The sequence below is a fragment of the Erithacus rubecula genome (assembly GCF_903797595.1).
Source record: "Erithacus rubecula genome assembly, chromosome: 5".
NCBI lineage: Eukaryota > Metazoa > Chordata > Aves > Passeriformes > Muscicapidae > Erithacus > Erithacus rubecula.
Genome location: NC_136687.1, coordinates 46,393,464 through 46,414,445, shown reverse-complemented (window position 1 = coordinate 46,414,445; position 20,982 = coordinate 46,393,464). Strand labels below are relative to the sequence as shown.

At 41.0% G+C, this 20,982-nt stretch overlaps 1 protein-coding gene across 11 annotated transcripts in view; it reads left to right on the top strand.

Moving 5' to 3' along the window:
• Nucleotides 1-20,982, top strand: part of NPNT (nephronectin) — a 134,654-nt gene that overhangs the window by 83,810 nt on the left and 29,862 nt on the right. For 4 of the 11 annotated variants that reach the window (XM_079305766.1, XM_079305765.1, XM_079305772.1 and 1 more), the window contains exons 1-3: nt 3,850-4,234; nt 5,678-5,778; nt 20,411-20,503. In XM_079305766.1, coding sequence (XP_079161892.1) covers nt 4,164-4,234; nt 5,678-5,778; nt 20,411-20,503 — 265 coding nt within the window. In that variant the 5' untranslated portion in view covers nt 3,850-4,163. Of the gene's footprint in view, nt 1-3,849; nt 4,235-4,681; nt 4,701-5,677; nt 5,779-13,118; nt 13,170-20,410; nt 20,504-20,982 lie in introns of those variants that run through there. The other 7 variants (XM_079305767.1, XM_079305764.1, XM_079305770.1 and 4 more) reach the window with 7 other exon arrangements.

Below are 20,982 nucleotides of genomic sequence, written 5' to 3'. Positions count from 1 at the left end.
ATTGACTGATTCTGCTGAATAGAGGACTTGATTTATTAACATTCATAATGTGCTTTTAGACAAGGAGGAAGTCAATATTAGGAAATGGACTCAAAAGAACTTATTTAATACCTTCCTCAAAGAAAAGTTACTTGGCAGTAGAATACCCTGAAGGCAATATCTTTTATTGGCATGTATCAAAATTAAGATAAATTTTAAAGTCCTTCCTGTGTTTTCTGTCATATCTACCATATTGCATCATCTACCATATCTACCAATATCTGTCAGCCTAAAATATCTGCCACTTGTATCTTTGTAGCTCTTTTTAAAAAAAAATATTGTCTGTCCAGACGATGCCAGGGAGTATTCCAGAAACTGTTTCTGTTCTGTTGGTTTTCCCCCTCAGGAATGGTTATAGCACAAATATATAACAAAGAGCATATGAAGACCTGGAGTTCATCCAGTAGCAAAAGTTTGGAACACTGAGACTGCTGGGCATAGACTACCCCAGGTGAAGTACAAGTAAGAAGTGCTGTTAGAGAGGAGCAAGTTCCACATACAAGGAAGGTTCATTTCACTAGACTACACTGTAAATAAGCTTGTCTTCCTTAGAACTGAGTTTCCTGTTGTTTGCACGTGTTTTTAGCTGATGTTCCTTGTATTACTGGTTACTTGTGCGGCTCATGATAGTGATTCTTGATCCTTTAATGGAGTATACACTGCAAATATACTCTGCATTGTACTACTGTGGATTTTTGAAGCATCACTACTTCCTGAGCAGCGCATCAAACATATTCCTGCAAGTGTAGTTAAACTGCAGTGTGACAGATGTCACTCTGTCACACTTGCCATCCCAGAAGCAGCAGTTGCCCTCATCACCTTTACCCTCCCCACAGCAGAATTAGCAAGACCCTCTCTCAAAGCATTTCTTCACTCTGCCACCTTATCACCAGGATTTGGATTTGTGTGCAGTGAGGTGTGCCTTCATCACTTATGCTGCAGAATACACAACAGAATGTATACCTGGGACTTAATTTCCTGGGAAATTATAGATAATTCAGGACCTAATGGCCTCGCTAATGGCATGGTCAGCTGCAAGTATTTTCAGCTGCAAGTGTTTTTGACTATTCCTCCGTTCTCAACCCAGTGTATCTCATCAAGTTTATGGTCTTTGTTTGCATAGAAGGGTCTCAATCTGAGATCAATATACCCATGAGACTAATAGTCTGAGATAGAGACCATGGCTGATAGTGTCCCTTTTTTTAGCACAAGACACATAAAGATAATTATGGAGGAATGAGGAAGATTTAAAAAACCCACTATGGATCACTATGCTTGAATAAAAATGAACACCTTTTCAGGCAAAATTCACCTTCCTATGATTTCTGGTTTTTTTCATACACAAGGATAGCAGCATTGCTGTTCAAAAGAATATCTTCCTCTGTGTTTCTGCTTCATTGTTGCTGATTTGCAGCTAAAACCTGATTATCATGTTATGCTTAACCAAGTGTCTTACCAGTACCTTTAAAGAAACTTTCTTGGATACTTGTTCTAGTCAATCATATGAGTGCTTGATGCACAGCTGCTGGGCTTCTATTGTTAGTTAAGTCCTGATGCACATCAGGTCAGCCCACCTGATGGCATCAGCATTTTGCCAGACTTTCACACTGCTTCACTAAACATAAGACACAAAACTGCTTTTTATTGTCATACTGCCAACAACTTCTCCATCTCCATCTTCTATATAGTATCTTCATGCATACCTACACAACTTGATACACCTTTAACTCATCAAGAGGTCTGGTTCTTTGACAGCTCACTCAGTAATCCTTCTACTGCCATGGCACATGAGAAGCTGCCTTGTTAAGAAAACTCCACTAGTGATGATAAACCACTGCCAAAACAAATGAATTCAGAAGTGACTGGATGTTCAGTTTCACTGATGGGTATGAATGTGTGATATGTGTTTTTTCAGTGACTGGTTAACTGGTTTTTTGGGCTGATGTTCCAAAACAAATTACACAGGCAGCAGAAGTTAACCAAGAGCAGACAATCTTAATCAGACTAGGCACCATGTCTAACCAGCACACTAGTATTAATATACAAGAGAGCCAAAAAGGCTGCTGAGGAAGTCTTAAACACTCAGTGCAGTCTGGAGAGATTAAATTATCTTACCGCTATTTGTGAGTGAACATGCTTTAAAGGAATAGTGTGTGCTCTAAAGCTGATGTGTACATTAAGTACCATTATGCAGCATTGCATTAAAGGAATTGATTTTATGACATGTCTCTTTGGACATGAGAGAGAAGGTGTCAGGTTGCTCTAGACCTTAATTCAGAGTGATGTTCAAATGTTGCTTTTGGCACTTGTCCTAGACTTAGCTGTGGTGCAATTTGTGGACACTTTTTTTTACAAGTTGGAAAGGCGCATGCAGATGCTGTTACCAGAAAGAAATCCTTGTGGTTATCATAAATAGGTTATCTCCCCTTCTGCCCATTAAATCTTGACACTGATTTCACTATGCATGGACTGTTATACCACATCACACATCCAAGTGAAAAAAAACCAATTATCAATCAGTCAAGATCTGGCAATCAGCTCCATATTTCAGCAGGGATCTAATACAAGCCAGATGCTCTTCTGTCTTTCCCAAACAGCCCTGTGTCATTGCATTCACTGCTTGGTATCAGCTTCTCATAGGAATGGAGGAAAGCAGGTTTGGTCCTCAGTGCAGGTTTTATATCTAAGTCCTCTGAGGTGGCTTGCATGTTATCTGAGCATAGGTACAAGCACCTTGCAGAATCATCCCTTCAGAGCTTCTACAGTTGTTTTTTCTCCGTGTCTGAAAAGTTCTGGGCTGATGATGTGGTCAGAAAGCTTATAATGGGGATTGTATGGTCATGAAAAGAAAAGAAGAGGGGAAGGAGCATTGGAGGGGGTCTTCTGCTCATATGTGAGCAGACGGTGATAAAACCATTCTGAGGAAAGGTGTAATTTTTGAAGGCTTATTGGCAGAATTTGTATCTTGAGAAAAAAATGCGACCTTTGTGCAGTATTACTTGAATTATCTGTGAAGTGTTTTGAGGGTGGAAAATGCTCTGCACAGACCCTACCAGCTGAAATCCGAAGCTTTAAGTCATGATTGGCATCCAACTGCTTCCTGAAGGGTTTGGCTTTGTGTTGCAGCACAAACCATAGAAAATCGTTGGTTTCTGCTTCTAAGCTACAGCCAGACCCTTGTAGGAACAGCTGATGAGCTTTAGCCTTGAGGTAGGCACAAATCAAACAAATGTTGCAACTCAGTCCAAGTGGTTGAGTCCATCTGTCTGTACTCAGAGAGATCTCTGAACAGCTCTGACCCTAGACTGGTGACAGGCTGCTATTAGAAGTGTCCTTTGGTAAGTCCCAAAGCCGTAGTTCATAGAAACCAAACAAAAATAAGGGCTGTATTTTAACATGTTAGTGGGGAGCACGATGCAGTCATTGTTGTATGTAGCGGTGCAAGCACATTACATGCTGTGTGGTTAGTGTTTAAACTTGTCACTTTTTCTTCTGAACAAGGACTGATGTCACACACACCAACACCTGAGAGCTACTAACAGGAGCGTTTGAGGCAGAAAAAATCCCATACATATACACCTTGTAAGTCTTTTAGAAAGCTTTGCTGTTGGGGAGGTTTGGCTGATAAAAGAAGGCCAAATCGTAACGCTCTTGGCTTTAGACGGGAGCCTCGCAGAGAGGAGGGCGTAACCATCTTCCTTCAGGAAGTTCAAGACACAAAAGCTCCTGACAAGGAAGCCCACCCTTCTCGGCGCCCCCGGAGCTCGGTGTGCGCCTCGCTGCCGCGGCGGCGGCTCCCGCTGGGCCCTCCCGGCCCGGGTGTCCTCGCACGCCCGGTGCCCGTGGCGGGGGGCGGCCCCGGGCGGGCCGAGGGCGCCTCTGCCGGGCTCGGGCGGCGCTGCCGCTCCCCGCCTCCTCCGCCTGGCAGCCGGGCGGGCAGGCACCGGGAGAGGGAGAACGAGAGGGAAAGGGAGGGCGCGCAGCTCGCCGCCGCCCCGGAGCCGTGGCAGCGCGGCCGGCCTGGGCGGCAGCCGGACCCGGCCCGCCCGCCCGGCAGCGGGAGCGCCTCCGCCACCGCCGCCCGCCTGGGGCCGCCGCCGCGGCCAGCGGAGCCCCCGCCGGCCATGGAGCTCTCCCTGCGGCTGCTCCTGGCGTCCTGCCTCTCGCTGGGGGCGGCCGCGGAATTTGACAGAAGGTAGGCGCGGGGAGAGCGGGGGCGGCGGCCGGGACCGGCCGGGCGGGCGAAGTCTCCGTTCCTTCAGGGAGAGCGGAGGGAGCCCGGGCTCTCCCCTTGCTGACGCGGGGCTCTGTGGTGGCCCCCGGGCTCCTGCTTGGCATCGGGGCTGGGTCCTGGCGAGGCGGGGCGGCCGGAGCCCTCGGCGGGACGCGTGTGGCGCTCCCGGTGCGGGCAGCGGTGCCGGGCGGGGGCCGCAGGTGGAGGCGCAGGGCCGCTCCCGAGCCCCCCGGCACGGAGCCCTCAGCCTCCCGCTCTCCGAGTGCCGCTCCCGAGCCCCCAGCACGGAGCCCTCCGAGTGCCGCTCCTGGAGCCCCCCGGCACGGAGCCCTCAGCCTCCCGCTCTCCGAGTGCCGCTCCCGAGCCCCCCGGCACCGAGCCCTCCGAGTGCCGCTCCAGGCTCGGCAGTCTCAGCGCGGGCTTAGGTGTAAGAGAAGTTCATTGCTCTGGCGGGGGCGCGTCCCGCAAGAATTAAAAACAAAGCGCATCGCGTGCTGTAGAGATAAAATGAGTTTATTGGCGCCCGGAGGCGCTGCGAACAGACGGCGGCGGGATCGCGGCTCAAGTCCTGGCACGAAGCTCGGGGCGCGTGTGCCCGCGGGCCGTGTCGCGCCGTGTCCTCCAGGGCTCGTGTGCTGTCAGTGTCGCGACGCTGCGCCGTGCGGGGCAAGCGGCCAGCGCCACCCCCGCCCTTCCCAGGGTTTCCTTTCTTTTTTTAAATAAATAAGGATTTGCTCAAACGCAGCGCTCACGGGATTCCAGCCTGTCGTTAAAAGACATTGCTGATTCGTGTCACTAGTTTATAACTGCGTGAGGCCGTGGTATGTTTTCTTTGGAACTAGGGAAGAGTGCAGCTCTCCTTTTATACTTAATTTCTGCTTAAGAGTCCAAGAAGCTTTTGTTTTCATTCTTTTTTTTCCATTAACGTTTTAGTGAGACAGGTTGGCCATATCAGTGAGAAAATTTTGCCATATATTGTGAACTGAAACAATGCCTAAACTTTATGATGGCATTTATTCCATACTATAAATTCTGTTTCAGACTTCGGAACTTCTGTTCAGTGCCAGCCTGGGAGTGGCAGCAGTGAGCGTACTGCAAAGCATGTCAGCTTTTTCAGGCTTTGCTCAGTTATCCTAGTTACCTTTTCCCCTCTTCACCTATTGTCATTTGCATTTTTTGAAGTAAACAAAGTATTAATGATAGAGATATCTTAGTATTAGCTGAGAGCAGTTACTCTCTCAATGAAAGTAAAAAAATACATATCTCTATGCAGGAGGGTTTCTTGCTGCTCTTTTTCTTTTAGGATGTTTTGGTTGGTTGGTAGATTTTTTCTTTTACTCTAGGACGATTTTAGCTACTTTCAGAAAGTTTCACCAGACTTTGTTGAACTGTGTTGTTGAACAGGTGGCCCAGACAAATGGTCTCATCTGCAGGACTGTGTCGATTTGGGAGCAGAATTGACTGCTGCTGGGGCTGGGCCCCAGTGGCTTGGGGACAGTGCCAACGTGAGTATCTCTGCTGCTGGGGCTTCTAGTCACTTGTAGAGAAAGCTTCTACACACCTGGTCACATCTTTCATGTGTTCACACCTGACACTGCAGGGCTAGGCTTTTGCACGTGTGAGCCTGACTGACTTAGAAGGATGCTGTCATGTTGAAATTTTAGCAGTGCTAAAAATTGTTGCAGTCAAGTAAGGTGAAATTGAGTTAGGGCAGTGAGAATTTGGAAATTTCTTTTTGATTTCTGCTTCATTTTGTGCTCTGATATTACAACCTGGTGTAACTACACTGTCTCAGGTTACAGGCACTGCAAGGTGATAATATTTCATCACAGAAGAAAACCAAAATTACTGTTATTTCCCTTAGGAAATTGATGGAAATGTTCCAATTAAGTATTAAGCTCAAGCATTCTTTCAGTAACCCTAAACTAAGGGCATAAATCTGCCTGACAGCATCCTTTTACTGGGTCACATGTGAAGAGAAACATCTCTGAGAGTCTCACATCTACCTAGACTCTTTGATATGACTGCAGGATAAGCAAGTAGGTAAATATTCATCATTGACTACACCTTCAATGAGGATTCTGTGGAGGCAGCTAGTACTGTACAGAAGTTAAAATGGTCAGGAGTGATACAGAGACCCCAGCTTGTTAAAATTGCAACCTTTGATCTCGGGGGTCTGTACTCAAGTCTTTAACATACATGAGAGACATCCTGAAGTTTTTGCAGGAATAAGCCTATTAATACTTGGCTTTTTTTTTTCATTTTCTTTTTTGTTATTGTGACACAAACATATATAAGTTTTTGCCAAGCCACTTTCAAAATAAAACAGGTGCTAAATGCTCTAAGTTTTATAGCGTGCAAGGCAAATATTTGGCTAAAGACAGGAAAAGTCTTGGAAATGCAACTCTCAGCAAAGGTTTTGTTCAAATTTGTAAGCAGCAAGTCTGGTTTCTCACTTCCCAAGTATGTTAGAAGCCCACAAGGTTTAAAAATACATAAGATGTCTACTAAAATACTGTGGAATGTACATCTGGAATGTGGCATCTCTGATACTGCTTCTTTGACACAGAGTTCTCAGATTGATACCTCTCAGGCCATACCATGAATAATTTTGATTTTTAGGGCTCTAATTGGTAACAAGTAGTCCTTTCCTTGGCATGAATATTTATGAAGAAGGAAGAAGAATAGTAGTAGTAGGCTGATTGAGGCTACTCCAGAGGCAATAGGATCTATGTCCACCTTTCCTGATGCAGTTTTATTTAAAAATTATTGTGTGTTTAAATGTTTGAGGCTATGAAGGCAAATATCAATAATTTGCATTATTTTAAAAAAGCAAAACAAAAACCAAAAGAATCCAGACTACTGTGTCACTGTGGCCCTTTTCTTAGACAAGTTGTCTCCCATGCTGTGACCATAAATTACAGCTGATGTGTAGGTGGAAGTCAGTTTCTCATTTTTGCCAAATCTGATTTGTGTTTGCATTTTTATGATATTGGGAGACAGGAATAGCATAAAGTGATGCTATCAAAAGATTCATAATTAAAAATTGGAAATGAGACAAAAGTGATATTACACAGAAAGTGTAATTTATTTTTTGTATTTTGAATTTTTCCAGTAAGGTAATTTTTAGCACTAGCTTCTTCAGATACTATAAATGCTTTTTTTTTGTTTCCTTAAGGCTAAAGGTAGGCGTATTCTCACCTCCTTCCACTCCATTTTAGTCCGTTATTCACAAATTTGTCTCCATGCACACTTAGAGGATGGTGTAGATAGGTATTTTCTAGGATCATCTCCAGTAATTGGGACCGGACCTCCAAAAGAGTACAATTACCACTTAGGTGATAATATCCCCTATATAATCCCCCTTTTCTTTCTTTACATACTGATAATTTTTGAATTGCTGGGTCAGAAGACTATCAGATATTTAGGTGAAAATTATACTAAAGCCATCAGCAGCTCCTTCTCTGTTTTAAATGGGAGACAAACTATTGGCAAAATCGAACATGAAAATCTGCCCCAATTGCGGGTGGTGAAAATTCCAGGCATATCACAAAGCAGGAGATTACATTAAATGAAAGTGAATCTCTCTAGTGCTTGCAGCCAAATAGAAAATCTGTAAGTCAACTCTCTGCCTTGGGAATGTAGCACCCAGTATGAAGGATTAACCTGGCACAGAAGGCAACATTCCTGGCCTCAAAGGAAAACTTGGGTATTTTACTGTACAAAGGACTATTGCTGAAAATTTTCCAAAAACCCAAGAAGATGATTATTACTTCTGCTTTCTCTCTGGTCAAAGGTAAAGCTCTTAGCTCTGTCCCCAGAATGAGTGGCATAAATAGATGTCAGACTTTCTCTTCTAGATGTGCATTTTCTTTGGTGCTATACTATAAGTTCTGTTTGTACAAGGAAAACAAGTATAGAATCAGGCTTAAAAATTAGTAGCGAGACTAAATTTATAAATTTCTCCAAAAAAGAAGCTTCAAATATTTATGCAGTAATGCTGAGCTCTTTATTAGTGAGCTGGAACTGCTGTTTCTCAAACCAACTTGAGCCATCCTTGTTATGCCTGCAACTACTGCAGCACCTTTGGACTCTCACCTGCTTACTCATGCATAATTTGCCATGCAGGCACTAATTATCTCTGAATTTATCCTTCTGACAACAAATGTAGGGTGAGAGCCGTGCTGGAGCCTGAGTGGAGCAGGCACACAGATACATGACAGGGTGGTCCCAGTTTGCAGAGGCCTCTGAACTGTGATGAACCAAGGGCAAGGGTCACTAATATACCTGGATATGTTTTCTGCTGTCCACCTGAGCTGCTCCACCAAGCTCGTGTGGGCATGCCCTCTGCCCACAGCTGTTGAGGAAAAAAAAAGTGTTTGCTTCAACCAGCTGTGTGATTTAAGGTAATGGCTTAATTGTGACACAGGCTTAGCTTGGATATGTCAGCTCTAACAGAGCAGGAGTGTGGCACAGCTGACTTGTCATTTAAGGCCTTAAGCCTTGGTGACTCTGTGCTCCTGATCTTCCATCCACAATCCATTCAAAGAGTTGCAATGGAAACTAAACTGTGTTAGCTAAACTTGGTTTTGTGAGGTTATTCCTTTTATGTCCCTCTGACTAGCAAAGGAGTGCACATGGAGCATAATCATGCTTAGTGCTGCCTAGCAACACCACTCAGCATAACTCAGCTGTCTTCTGCTCTTATAAACATGTAGGAAGAGTTGAAATAGGGCCCTCCTTTAATTTACACTTCTTCCTTTACAACGTCCTCTGTCTCCTCTTTACACCAATCAAGAATTGTGCACACACGTCTGATCTGTCTGTAAACTTGCTTCCAGACCCTGTCAGTGTCAGCTGTTACATCTCAGCCAGTAGAAATCTTTGCTCTGCAATGACATGAAATTCCCTTCCCAAATGCCCTTTCAAATTCCAGTAAATGCATTTAGGTGTCCTTCAAACTGAAATAATCAAGAACTTCGAAATAAGCTGGATTTTTTTTTTTTTATTTTCTTGTAGGTTTTGAACACCCAATGAGATCTATGTTTAGGCAGCTAAATGCATTTTGAGATTGATAAAAATACAGGCCTATTTTCAAAAGGGCTGAACAAACATAACTCAAGTTCACTGGCATGTCTTGGTTCTTGTAGATTGAAAAGCCATCCACACTTTTTTAGTGGCTTAGATTTAGAACTGTGCCTAACTTCCATCATGAACATAACTAAGTAGCTTTTCTTAGATTTTGATTTGGTATGTAAATCATATTAAATAGTTAAACCTAGTGTGTTAAAAGGCTAATTTGGAAGCAGCAGAAATGATGTTTAAGCACCAACTATTAGGTGCCATGAAGTGCCCTCATCATTGATAGAGTTGATCCTTTACACTGGGGGACTCACAGTATCAATACTCTAAAGTTAGATATTAAATATGCCACTTGAAATTAGTCCAAAAATCTCGTGTTGTTTCCCAGCCTGTGGGATTTACTCACACTTTAATTAGTAGGAGTGGGAGTAATAGCAGTAAGTGGGAGTAATCACACAAAAGCCTACCTCTGTGAAAGATGGTATGTTGATAAAGTACCTGATGAAATATGTTTAAAAGTAGGGTTGTTGTCTTGCTTTATGTCTTACTGTTGTGCATGCAGCTGAGCTATAACCCAGAGCAAAAGTAAGGGTAGAAGGAGTTTCTTCTGGATTTCTTTTCTCAGAGCAGGGGAAGTGTCTTCCTATGACAGAGTATTTGTGGTGAAAGCAGGTATCAGAAGTGCATTTTTAGTTCCAGAGTGCTTTTGCATTGTAAGGCAACTGCATCTGTGGTACTGAATGTGTTGTCCTAACCCAGAGCCCATTCAGGGGCTTTTAAAGGACACAGGGAAGATAAAGTCAGGACACCTGTCCTTGAACACATCTTGCACAAATGCAAAAAATAATTATTTGTGGGTATTCTTGCCATTCATCTATCCAGGTTCCCTCAAAACTATTCTTAAAACTAATGGTCTCTCTGCCTCTTTTTCAGCTTGCTCATAAATATCTCTGTAGTTCTTTCAAAAGCTATAAAAATGGTTTCCGCCTGTGTGTGTCTTTTATAAACAAAATACTCCTGCTTTGAACCTGGCTTGTATGTCTGTTTGTAATTGATTTGTACACCAGTTATATGTAGTCAAAGTGCACTACAGATGTAAAAATTGTTTCAAAATTCTAGCTGCAGTTTAGTAGCAAAAAAACTGTAGAAAGAGATAATACTTCAACATAGATTTAAAAGGTTAAGCAGGATTTTTAAAAGAAAAGCAATATGAAGTGGCTTGAATTCTCATTCTGCATTACAGTTTGGACAACTCCTTTGCTAGAGGTGATGGCAAAAATGGTTCCGTCTGCTGGGTTAACATATGTTCAGAAAAGAAGACTAGATCTTCAGCTTCTATAAACAAATGCAGGTCTACTGTCAGATCCTTTGCTGACTGGAGTCTGTGTGACTGTTAGAGTCAGCAGATTTTGTCTGATGGATAGAAAGTTTGACCAATGGAACATGCTTAACAGGAAAAGAAAATTAACTGAAAACAGATTTGATAAGCAGTGATATTTTGTGACTTCACACACTTCTGTGTGTAATTATCCTTAAACAGTAAGAAAAGCTATGCAGTCTGTCTCAAGAAATGGTGGTGAAGATGAGCATGCTCTTCCAGAGAGCCCATAGGTTGTAGCTCCATCTGGTTATCTCCCCATGCTGAGGTTTGTGTTTTACCTAGGAAGCAAACCCAGAATAGGTCAACAAAGTAGTTTCCCACCGTGATTGGCTTAAAGGACTAGGGACAGAATAGTCAAGAATGTAAAAAGTCAAACCATCAGCTTACACCTCCCCTTAGCTTTACATCCATCACTGAAAAAGTGTTAATTAAATGGTGTCAGGCTAGTATTTAGATTTAGCCAAACAGTAGAAAGCGTATGATTTCAGGATGTTCTGAAGAGGACTTGCAAGAGAGAGGAGCTTGTACAAGTTGATGTATAGCAGATGCAGGCATGGCTGAGTGCTTTGCTGGGAACTGTGCATGCTGCTGCCTTCTCGTGGCCTTTGGGAAGGCTCTTGCAGTTTCTGTGCTGCTGCTCCTGTCCTGATGAGCTCAAAGGCTGTGTACCTGTTCTGTGCAATCTCTTTCAGGGGTGTGAGGTGGTGGGAGGGGGAGGAAGCAGTGGCTGTTCTCTCATTGATGCACAGAAGGAGGTTTCATATAGCTAACAATAAAGTTGATGGGAGTTTTCCCATATAAATCATCCGGCACATCAATGGGAGAAGAGGCCATGGGCTGCTTGGGACTTCTGTTTCCTGCACATACCATTGCTTTCAGTGGAAAAGGCAATTCTGTATAGCCCACGATGCACAAAAATAAAGCCGTGATTGTGTCAATAATGAGCTGTGAAAATGCTGGTTCCTAGGAGGCTGATCCACTAGCAGAAGCATCCCTAAAGTCAGTAAGGGTTTTGCTACTGAATTTGTGGTTGCAAGATCACAGTCTGAATTAATGCATTGTGTTGGGAGTGTTTAATAAATGCTCATATGAAGTATGTCTGCTTCTTACAAAATGACTGATATTTTTGTGCATCATCCCTGGCACCTTTCAGAGAAAAGGTGTTTTATACAGAATTGCAGTGCTGCTTTACACTGCTAATCAAGAATAAAAATGAGGTTTTGCTATTTTTATTCAGTTGTTTGTTTTTTTTTTCTAGTTTAGAACCTTTATGCCTTTAAAGCATGACTTTACTGTGTTAAAGATACAGTATCCTTTTCCATTTCCCTACTGCACTCCTCATGCACTGCATATGTAGATTAGTAGTTTTGCAGCTCACTTTTTCCTAAGGAAATGTCATCAGTAATGTGATTTGACCAATAATAACTGTAATATATTTGTAATTGCATCCTCTCTGAAAGCCCAACAACAACCTGAGGAGCTTTCTTTCACTGTAACCAAAGCTAAGGGACTTCCTAGTTAAAACTAATTTAAGCTAGTATAAGCTGCAATCATAGAAAGCCCTTCAAGTTTTGGTCACACATTACTTAAAAACAAAGAGCTGAAGTTGCTCAAGTCCCAGCCTGCTATCACAAGGCTGTGTCACAAGCCATGCTGGTAGCATTAAATTTATTGGCAAATAAATTAATTTTGAATAGCCTGAAACCTATATCTGTTTTCATCTTACTTAAGTTTTGTAGCATATCTTGTTTCATGTGGTAGCAAGAACAAGTATTGCTTTAAATTTAGATGACGTTACATTTTTAAGCATTATAAAAATGACCAGTAAATTTGCATGCCAACATGTTTATTGGTTGCAGATGTTCAAATACATATAAATGAGTGTAATTTGCATTGCTCTCAAATTAGCATCCAGATGCTAAGCCTTTGTAGTTGTGCTGTGGAGACACAGCATTAAATTAAAAATATATACCCGTACTTAAATGGAAGGATACTGTGTCTTTAAGAAAAGCATTTGTGTTCTGTTGATGGAAGTGTTGAACCTGAACTGTGAATCATGAGATTTTTTTACAACTACTTACTGTATGAAATTTGACAAAGTGTAGGTCTTTAGTTGATTGAATAAGAATAGCATCACATCATTATATTTAATTACTCTTATGTATCAGACTGTGTTTGTTAAATCTCCTAATGAAATACTGATGCATTTCCAATTTTAAATGTGTGCCAGAATTTTTTTTTATTGCAGAGAAGCTCTGAATGTTGAATGTATGTAATTCTCCAGGAATGTAACAAGTTGATAAAAACCACAGCCAAGTCCATCCTCCTTACAGAGAAAAAAAAAAAAATCTGGAATTTCTCTTTTGGATATTTGTTTTGCAGCATTCTACGTCTTAAGGCAGAGAATAGCCAGCCTAAGGTGCCAGCCCAAAGGTTAGCTGAACGTATTTCTTGAAATAATTTTGGCAAGATTTTGACTTGGAGTTATGACCTTGAAGTCATATGTTTACATGGAAATTATAATATGTGACAAGAAGATACTTTTCGTTGTTTTTCATTTTTTAAGCATTTGATTTGGGGAAGATGAGGGGGGAGAGAATTTAACAGGGGTATTTTACCCCGGATGCCTATACAATGATACTTATTTTCTAAAATACGATGCTTTTCCCTTTTCATTCCTTTTCTTTATTTTACCCTCAAGCCCTGTGCACTATTTTTTTCCTTTCTGCAATTTTTTTGTATTACCAGCAATGCATTTACAAGCTGTCAGACCTAGGAGCCTAATTTGCTTTCATGGCATTGAATCATGTGCGGTAGGAGGTTATTTTGGGATGGCTGAGGCACTTACTGCCCCCCACTGCCTGCTTTGCAGTTTCACTACAGACTGTCCTTCTCAGAACAGGGAAGCTTTACAGCCCTTGGTCTCCAGCAGTGTAGAACCTGGAATGTTAGAGCAAAATGAAATCAGCATTTGCTACCCAGGGCTGTAGTCTGCAGCTGCTTAGGAATTGATGTTAGGAATTGTTTGTTCCTGGCTCACTGGTGAAGTTCCAGATGGCTGGAAGCTGACCAATGTGCCACCCATTCACAAAAAGGGTGGGAAGTAGGATCCTGGTAATTACAGGCCCATTAGCCTGACCTCAGTACTGGGTAAGTTAATGGAGCAGTTGATATTGAATGGCATCACACAGCACGTACAGGATGGCCAGAGGATCAGATACAGCTGTGGGTTTAGGGGGGGAGGTCATGTTTGACCAACCTGATCTCATTTTATGACCAAGTGACCCACCTGGTGGATGCAGGAAAGGCTGTGGGATGTTGTCTGGACTCCAGCAAGGCTTTTGACACTGTCTGCCACAGCACACTCCTGGAAAAGCTGCAGCCCATGGCTTGGACAGGGGCACTTTTTACTGGGTTAAGAACTGTCTGGATAGCCCAGAGAGTGCTGGTGAATGGAACTGCATCCAGCTGGGGATCAGCCACCAGTGGAGTCCCCCAGGGGTCTGTGATGGGGCCAGTCCTGTTCAGCATTTTTATTGATGGCTGGGTGAGGATAGAGTCTTTCATTAGTAAATTTGCAGATAACGCTAAGCTGAGATCACCTTTGTTATTATGATACTTTGTTATTATGAAGCCAGTGGATGTTTTATATTCGAATAAAAATATCAATAGGACCCAGTTTGGGTTCTGTCATCACATAGAGATACTCATGCTGTCCTTTTTCTACCTGTTGAAATTCCGTAGACAGAAAAATTCTGGTAACAAAAAGGCATTTGAGATGATAAGCACCATTCTTTAAGCAGTTTTAGTGAAGCACTTGAAATGCAAACATGAAGCTTGACAAAGCATGAAATATTTCTTGCTTTTCTAATTTTGCATGTGTTAGATGAGATTTCTTGCTGATTTTTAGTAAAGAGTATTTAAGTGTATAAGCATTAGATTAACTTCTACTGACTTCATTAAATCCTATTCATGTCAGTGTTACCCATGCTTAAGTTATGCATGCTGTGTAGTGCTGTTCTGAATAGCAAGGCGTTCATAAACCAGAGTCTGGATTTGTCTCTGTGGTTTAGAAGCACATTTGGCAGCAGTCATAGCCAAGCCAAGAATTCACGGCAGTGAATGGTCCCCACTGGTTGCAGTTTGTCATGTTAATGTGCAGTTACCAGAATCATATGTGCAAGCTGAGTAACTGATTTACTTGGGCAAGTGTTGGAGTTGTGCATGAAAAGTGAGGGGCTGCTTACTTAATGGAATGTGTGTTTCAGATAAAAACTTAAGCAAGCATTTTGACAACATGAATGTCACAAATAAGGGCGAGTAATTTGTGAAAAAATATTCAGGCATTAGATACTACCATTTTGTCTGATGCTTTTGTCAATTTCTAGTTATAGAAGTTGGTCAAGGGCATTTATTACCTTCCAAAGAAAAGAAAAATAGAGTGTTACGCAGATGAAATGATCTGAAAATGAACACCTGGTTGCCCTGGTCAGGCTTATTAATTATCTCTGCAGAGATATATTCTGTGATATATACACATATTTGGGAAGCAAAGTCACTTTTTCAGAAGCAATTCTCTAATGTGAGTTATGGGTACGATGTGTTTTTACCACCTTCTAGTAAATTTGAGGCAGGGTAAGCTTTATGCATTCTCTTGCCATAATTGAAGTATGTAGTTGAACAAAAAAGAAACATACAGCTCTGAAAGATCTGCAATGATATATTTTACAAATTAGCTCGTACCTTTGGGATTCTAGATCAAAATTACTTTGAATGAGGCAGTATCATTTTCCTGAGCATGTTTATATGATTGCATAATTTACAAAGAATTGCGAAAGGTAAACAGAAAGAGAGAGATGTGAGCTGCAGCTGACTGAGGGAGAGGAGTGTTATGGAACTTGGTGTTGTGGTCTGTGAGCACCACAGGAGAAAGGCAGGCAGGTTCAGGTGGAGGAGGCAGCATAGAGGAAAGATTCTTTCACCAGCATGCCAGTCTTCTTAGAAAGCTGGCACTGGGGGAACGTAAGAAATGATCTGAAGATGGAAAATGTGTTCTGCAATCAGCAGTGTAAGAGGATCCAGTAGAGGTTTGTGAAGCTGAATACGTTATGTAATCATTTCTGGGCTGCTGCACAAATTACTTGCAGTGCTGGAGCAAATTGAATTTTAAGGAGCTGGGATCTGCAGTCAATAAATAGTTATTTTTTGCCCAAATATGTTACTTTTTTTTTTTTTTGCCAAATATGTTACTTGGGCAGAGAAGGCAGAAATAAGGCTATTCAGACAGATGGTTAGCATAGTTTATTTCAGGTGCAGGTATTTCTGTGCATAATTTTAGACTTCAGGGAGATGAAAAGAAGTTCAGAAATTGGGAGGCAAAGCAGAGAAAAAGAATGTAACAATTACACCCAGTGCTGTTTCAATGAGAAACATAGCTAGGAGTGTTGGAAGACCAAGCAGATTTTAATTGCTGGAGACAATCCATTAAGAAAGCTCAGGAATTTCTGTTGGCCACAAATGAAGAATTAGTCAGGTATGAACCAGGCAGTGCAATCTTATGACTAGGACTCCACCAAACAGTGTTTTGTGGTTGAGAAATAGATCATTAATGTTAACATTCTAGAAGAGAAGGAATAGAGGGGACAGCATGTGGTAGTCACCCATGCCCTCAAAAATGGGCAGCTTAATGCAGAGGAGCTGAGTCTGAGGGGTACTTCCAAAGCAGTTCTGAGGGGACTGTGTGCAGTGAGAAAATACAGATGAAGTGAAAAAAAACCAAACCAGCATTACAGACCCATAATGAATTTGTTGAATGTGTTTTTCATTTGTTGTATTTATGCAACAATTAAGAAACAATAATTCAGAATGATTGAGTCATGCTTGGATGCCACCAACAGCAAGCAGTGGCTCAGAAGATGGGTGGCTTCTGGCTTTTGCACTAGCATAATGTGTGCTAACAGTATGTGGATTTCACCAGAAATTCTTTCTTCCACTCTCCCACATTTGTAGAAAAGAAAAAGCAAACAACCAATCATAAACCCAAACCACCCATTCACATTTCAATTCCTTATGTTATTTTTACAGGAAGTTTTAATTTGTCCTGAAGTTTAAGTGAGACTTAAAATGTGGTATTTGTCACCTTATTTTGGAGGACAAAGGTAGTTCTTGCCAACCTTGAAAATGGGTACACAGTTAGATTTGTGGCCAAATAAAAAGTCTCTAGGATATCTCCTTGAAATTAATGGGAACTAAGAGCAGATCTTCACATCCGACCCCAAAAAAGGCATTTAAAATGATCCAACTGAAATGAATAATCATGAGACCAGAGATTTGTTTACTGATTATCTCTTGAATGAATTGGTCAGTAAAGTGAAAAGGAAAGTTTAGTTATGGTTTATTCTATGCCACAGATAAAAATGCAAGACTTGACTGAAGATGAAAATTCCTGTGCTTAGGATTTTTTTTCTGTCTGTGTCAGTCCACATTTACTACCCAATGGGAGTGCAGCTAAACAGCTTTCAGAGTAATCCTTGGAGATGTGGTAGGTCTGTTTTGGTACTGATTCAACAGTAAATTAGCTGTCTGATTTTGAGTGGCACTTGTCTATGCAAGTATAGTTTTAACTTTTGTTTACTACAATTACTATTATAAAGAATAGAAAGTTTTTACTGATTTTTGGCAGCCCTTTTTGTACTCTTCTGGATTTCACTACCCTATGTAAGAGAGTGACTTTCTCATTCTGGTGTAACTCTTCTGTCTACATTTCCTTCTTCCCTAGTAGGGAAGCAAGTGTTACATAAGAGGCTGAAATCCAGAGATGTGGGTTATTTCAGTCATTGTAAATGTGGGTCACTGGGAAGGAAATGATGGCTTATTGGTTGTGGAGAAATCTTTACATTTTCAAGAGGCAAAAAGTAGTAATTGAAGGACTTTTTTTTCTGTGTTACTTGGGAGTCTACTTGTTTTCAAAAAATGCAGAAACTCCATTTGTCTATGTGTGAATGGAGTGACTGCAGTATTCTGTTCTTTTGTGTCTGGAGCTTTGCAAGAAAACAAGTAGAGTGGAGAACTAAAATACCCAGTCACATCAGCACATGTAGTGTATACTCAGACTCATGCCAGACAGCTGAAATAGTTGTCTGCTATTAAAAGAAATGCTGAAAGTCTGGCTTAATCTTATTTTTGTACCTGCATCTGATTGTTGCCAGTGTTCAGATGGAGCTCACTGGGAGTCAGTGAGTGGATTTACTGCCTTCTATGGGCAGGTTTTCTTTTGGAGGATTTTCATGCTGGAGATGGCAGAGCTGGAGCTGACCCACCGCTCTGGGCCTGGTCACTCTGGTAGGGGTCACTGGGGACCCCAGCCAGGCATGCAGACCCAGCTGAACATCTGATTCTTTAGTCCTGAGCACCCTGCAAAGCCCCAGTAAAGCTGATATGAAGATTCACAAATTTTATCCTTGATTCCTCATAGGAAATACCATCAGATTTATCTGTGGAGCTCGCTGAACTACAGATGTTGTTAAGCCTACTGCATAGTTTTTCTCCTGTATATAGAAATTCTTCAGCTGTAATATTGTATTGAATTTCTGCTGTGTCTAAGATTGATAATGCTGAAGTAGCCCAAGTTCATAGAACTTACTCTAATAAACAGGTTTTCTTCAAGAACAGTGTTTGGCAGTAAACAAAGGTTTCCAAATACTCATTTAATGTGCAAAACCCCCAGCGTTTATGATGACTTTGACTTTATGGGTAGTGATTTGCTGGTCATTAGGACACCTCCCATGGAGTAGTAAAGATTTTTGTCTTCAAGTATGAATTTTTTTTTTTTTTTCTCTGAACTGTTGCTAAGGTACAGTCTGTGCAATTGTGGGAGGGTTGAAGGCTTTAAGAAATTCAGCTAAAGTTGCCACAGGTTCAGTTACAGAACTGTTACACTTTATGCCAAATTGATCCCATGGTACTTCTTGTTTCTTAAAAATAACTTAAATAACATAAAATGTATTCCACTTTGCAATACAGATCTGCTCTAAGTGCAGTTGAAAATTCAGATAAGTTTTCAAAAACATATTTATAGTAATTTCTTTTTTCTCTAATGTAGTTCAGATCACAGCCTTTGTTTTTCCCTTGTAACTTTGAAGTCATTAAGTTGGTCTTCATTGTTCCCAGTTTGCCACCATCACCTCTGATTAGACCTGGGTCTGTGAAGGAAGATAAGAATCTCAGCATCTAAATGAACTCCTAATAAAGGAGATCCTTTTTTCCTTTTTATGGCCATAGTGATTAAAAAGCAGTAAGTGTTTCCAAGTGCAGTGTTCTAGAAGTGTCTCATGATGGATCAGTTGCTTTCAGTCAGACCTGTCCGTTTCCCAAGGACATCCCTCCTGAAACATACCCTTTTATTAGTCTGAGAAGCTCCTTTCCCTTAAACTTCCATAGAGAGGCGTTTCTAAATATGAATCTCATTTCTTTGTTTCCAGACAGTGTTTGCTGGGGGGAAAAAACAAAATCTTTCATTTATATTACCTTTTAAGATATTCCTTAACAACTGTTTGGAAGGAGAGTTTGCCACGATATTAGGAAGATCCAATAGGAGCAGAACTGTAGATTTTAAACAAGGTTTTATGGTCTCAGGATCTATCACTGATTATTTGTATACACTACACTTAACAAAAAACATGCCTGACCTGTGCTAAAACAGTCCTAAATAAAGGCAGTCCTGAAACTGGAGCAAACTCCTTCTATGCTAACTGTTACTTCTCTGAATATATTTATAGGAATTGCCAATGCTGGATGCTTTAAATCTTATGGAGGAGATTTTCAGAGCACCAAATACGTATTTGGATAGCTCTTCCACAACCAAAACAAACATCTTGTTTCTTCTTAAATTTTGTTTAATTCAGCCCTGTTGAAGAGCTTGGCTGGAAGGCAGATTACATTTTTGTGTGTGTTCTGGCAGATTTCTGTTAAATTATGACCTTGATACATCCAGTTTTACAATACAGCCCCTTGTTGTCAGATTAATATTGCAGCTGGATCTAGTTAGTTACTTAAAATTCCAAATGATACTGTTACTTTATAAAATGAACTTTAAGCTAGGGTAAATAGATAAATCCTGGTTGCAGGATTTATGCTACTATCTGATTTCTGTCTATTTTGTGTCTATCTTGCTTCAGCAGAGAGCTCAGCAGGATTGTGTATCTGCATTTTGCCATATAATGATAAACATCATCTTAGAGCATAGTAAATACTGCATTTTCTAGTAGGTTTAAAAAGTAGGTTTAATACTAGAAAAGTATTTCTAATGAAAAAGACTTAGAAATGCTGTTTAAAATTTTCATCTGTCAAATGTTTTTTGTTGCACAGGAGAATATTCCTGTTGGCTAATCCAACATCAGCAAAAATATATTTGTGCATGAATGCATATACTTCTTCAAGAGCAATGCTTTTGTTATTTGTTATGGAAGCTTTGAAAGTTTTTTTTTTTATGAATTTTGTTTGTGTCATATTGAGAGAGGTACCAAAAAATGGCTTTCTATTATTTCTTGGAGTTCTGTATTTATTTTCTGAATATAACATAGTACTACTATTTGTTAGGTAATTGCTGTTCATTTCAAAGTAAAGCACTGTCAGCTGTGACTGGAATGGAAAAATGAGTATTCCTCTATTTGCAGCTATATGCCAGCCAGGATGCAAACATGGTGAATGCATTGGGCCAAACAAGTGTAAGTGCCACCCAGGATACATGGGAAAAACCTGCAACCAAGGTAAGAAAGAATTTATTTTGTAATGGTGGAAGTGTTGTTATCTCTCTCCCCACCCCCACAAATGCTGTGTGTTTTCCCTGTGTTTGTAGAGTAATGAACTCATACACTAGGTCTGTCACTGCTGCTGATATTTAGACTGGCATTTGTAGAGAGATTGATATCTGCAGTGGGATGACACGGGAAAAATTGCTTTCATTCGGAAGAAATCAATGAGTTTAATATATAGGATGTAGTTACCTACTCTCTTTAATTGGAAAAAAATATTTAAACCTTATGGTCAGGATTGTTCTTTTTTATAAAGTCACGATTTTCTGGTTTGAATAGTGAAATAATATTTGTTTAATTAAAAACCCCGCAATTCACACATTCTCATTTTAATGTTTCTAATCCTGAACTAACTAGGTTGCATTAAACTACAAAAAGATTGGTATAGAGATGAAGTTTCTCATACTGGATTATCAGGTTTCATTGTTTGAGGT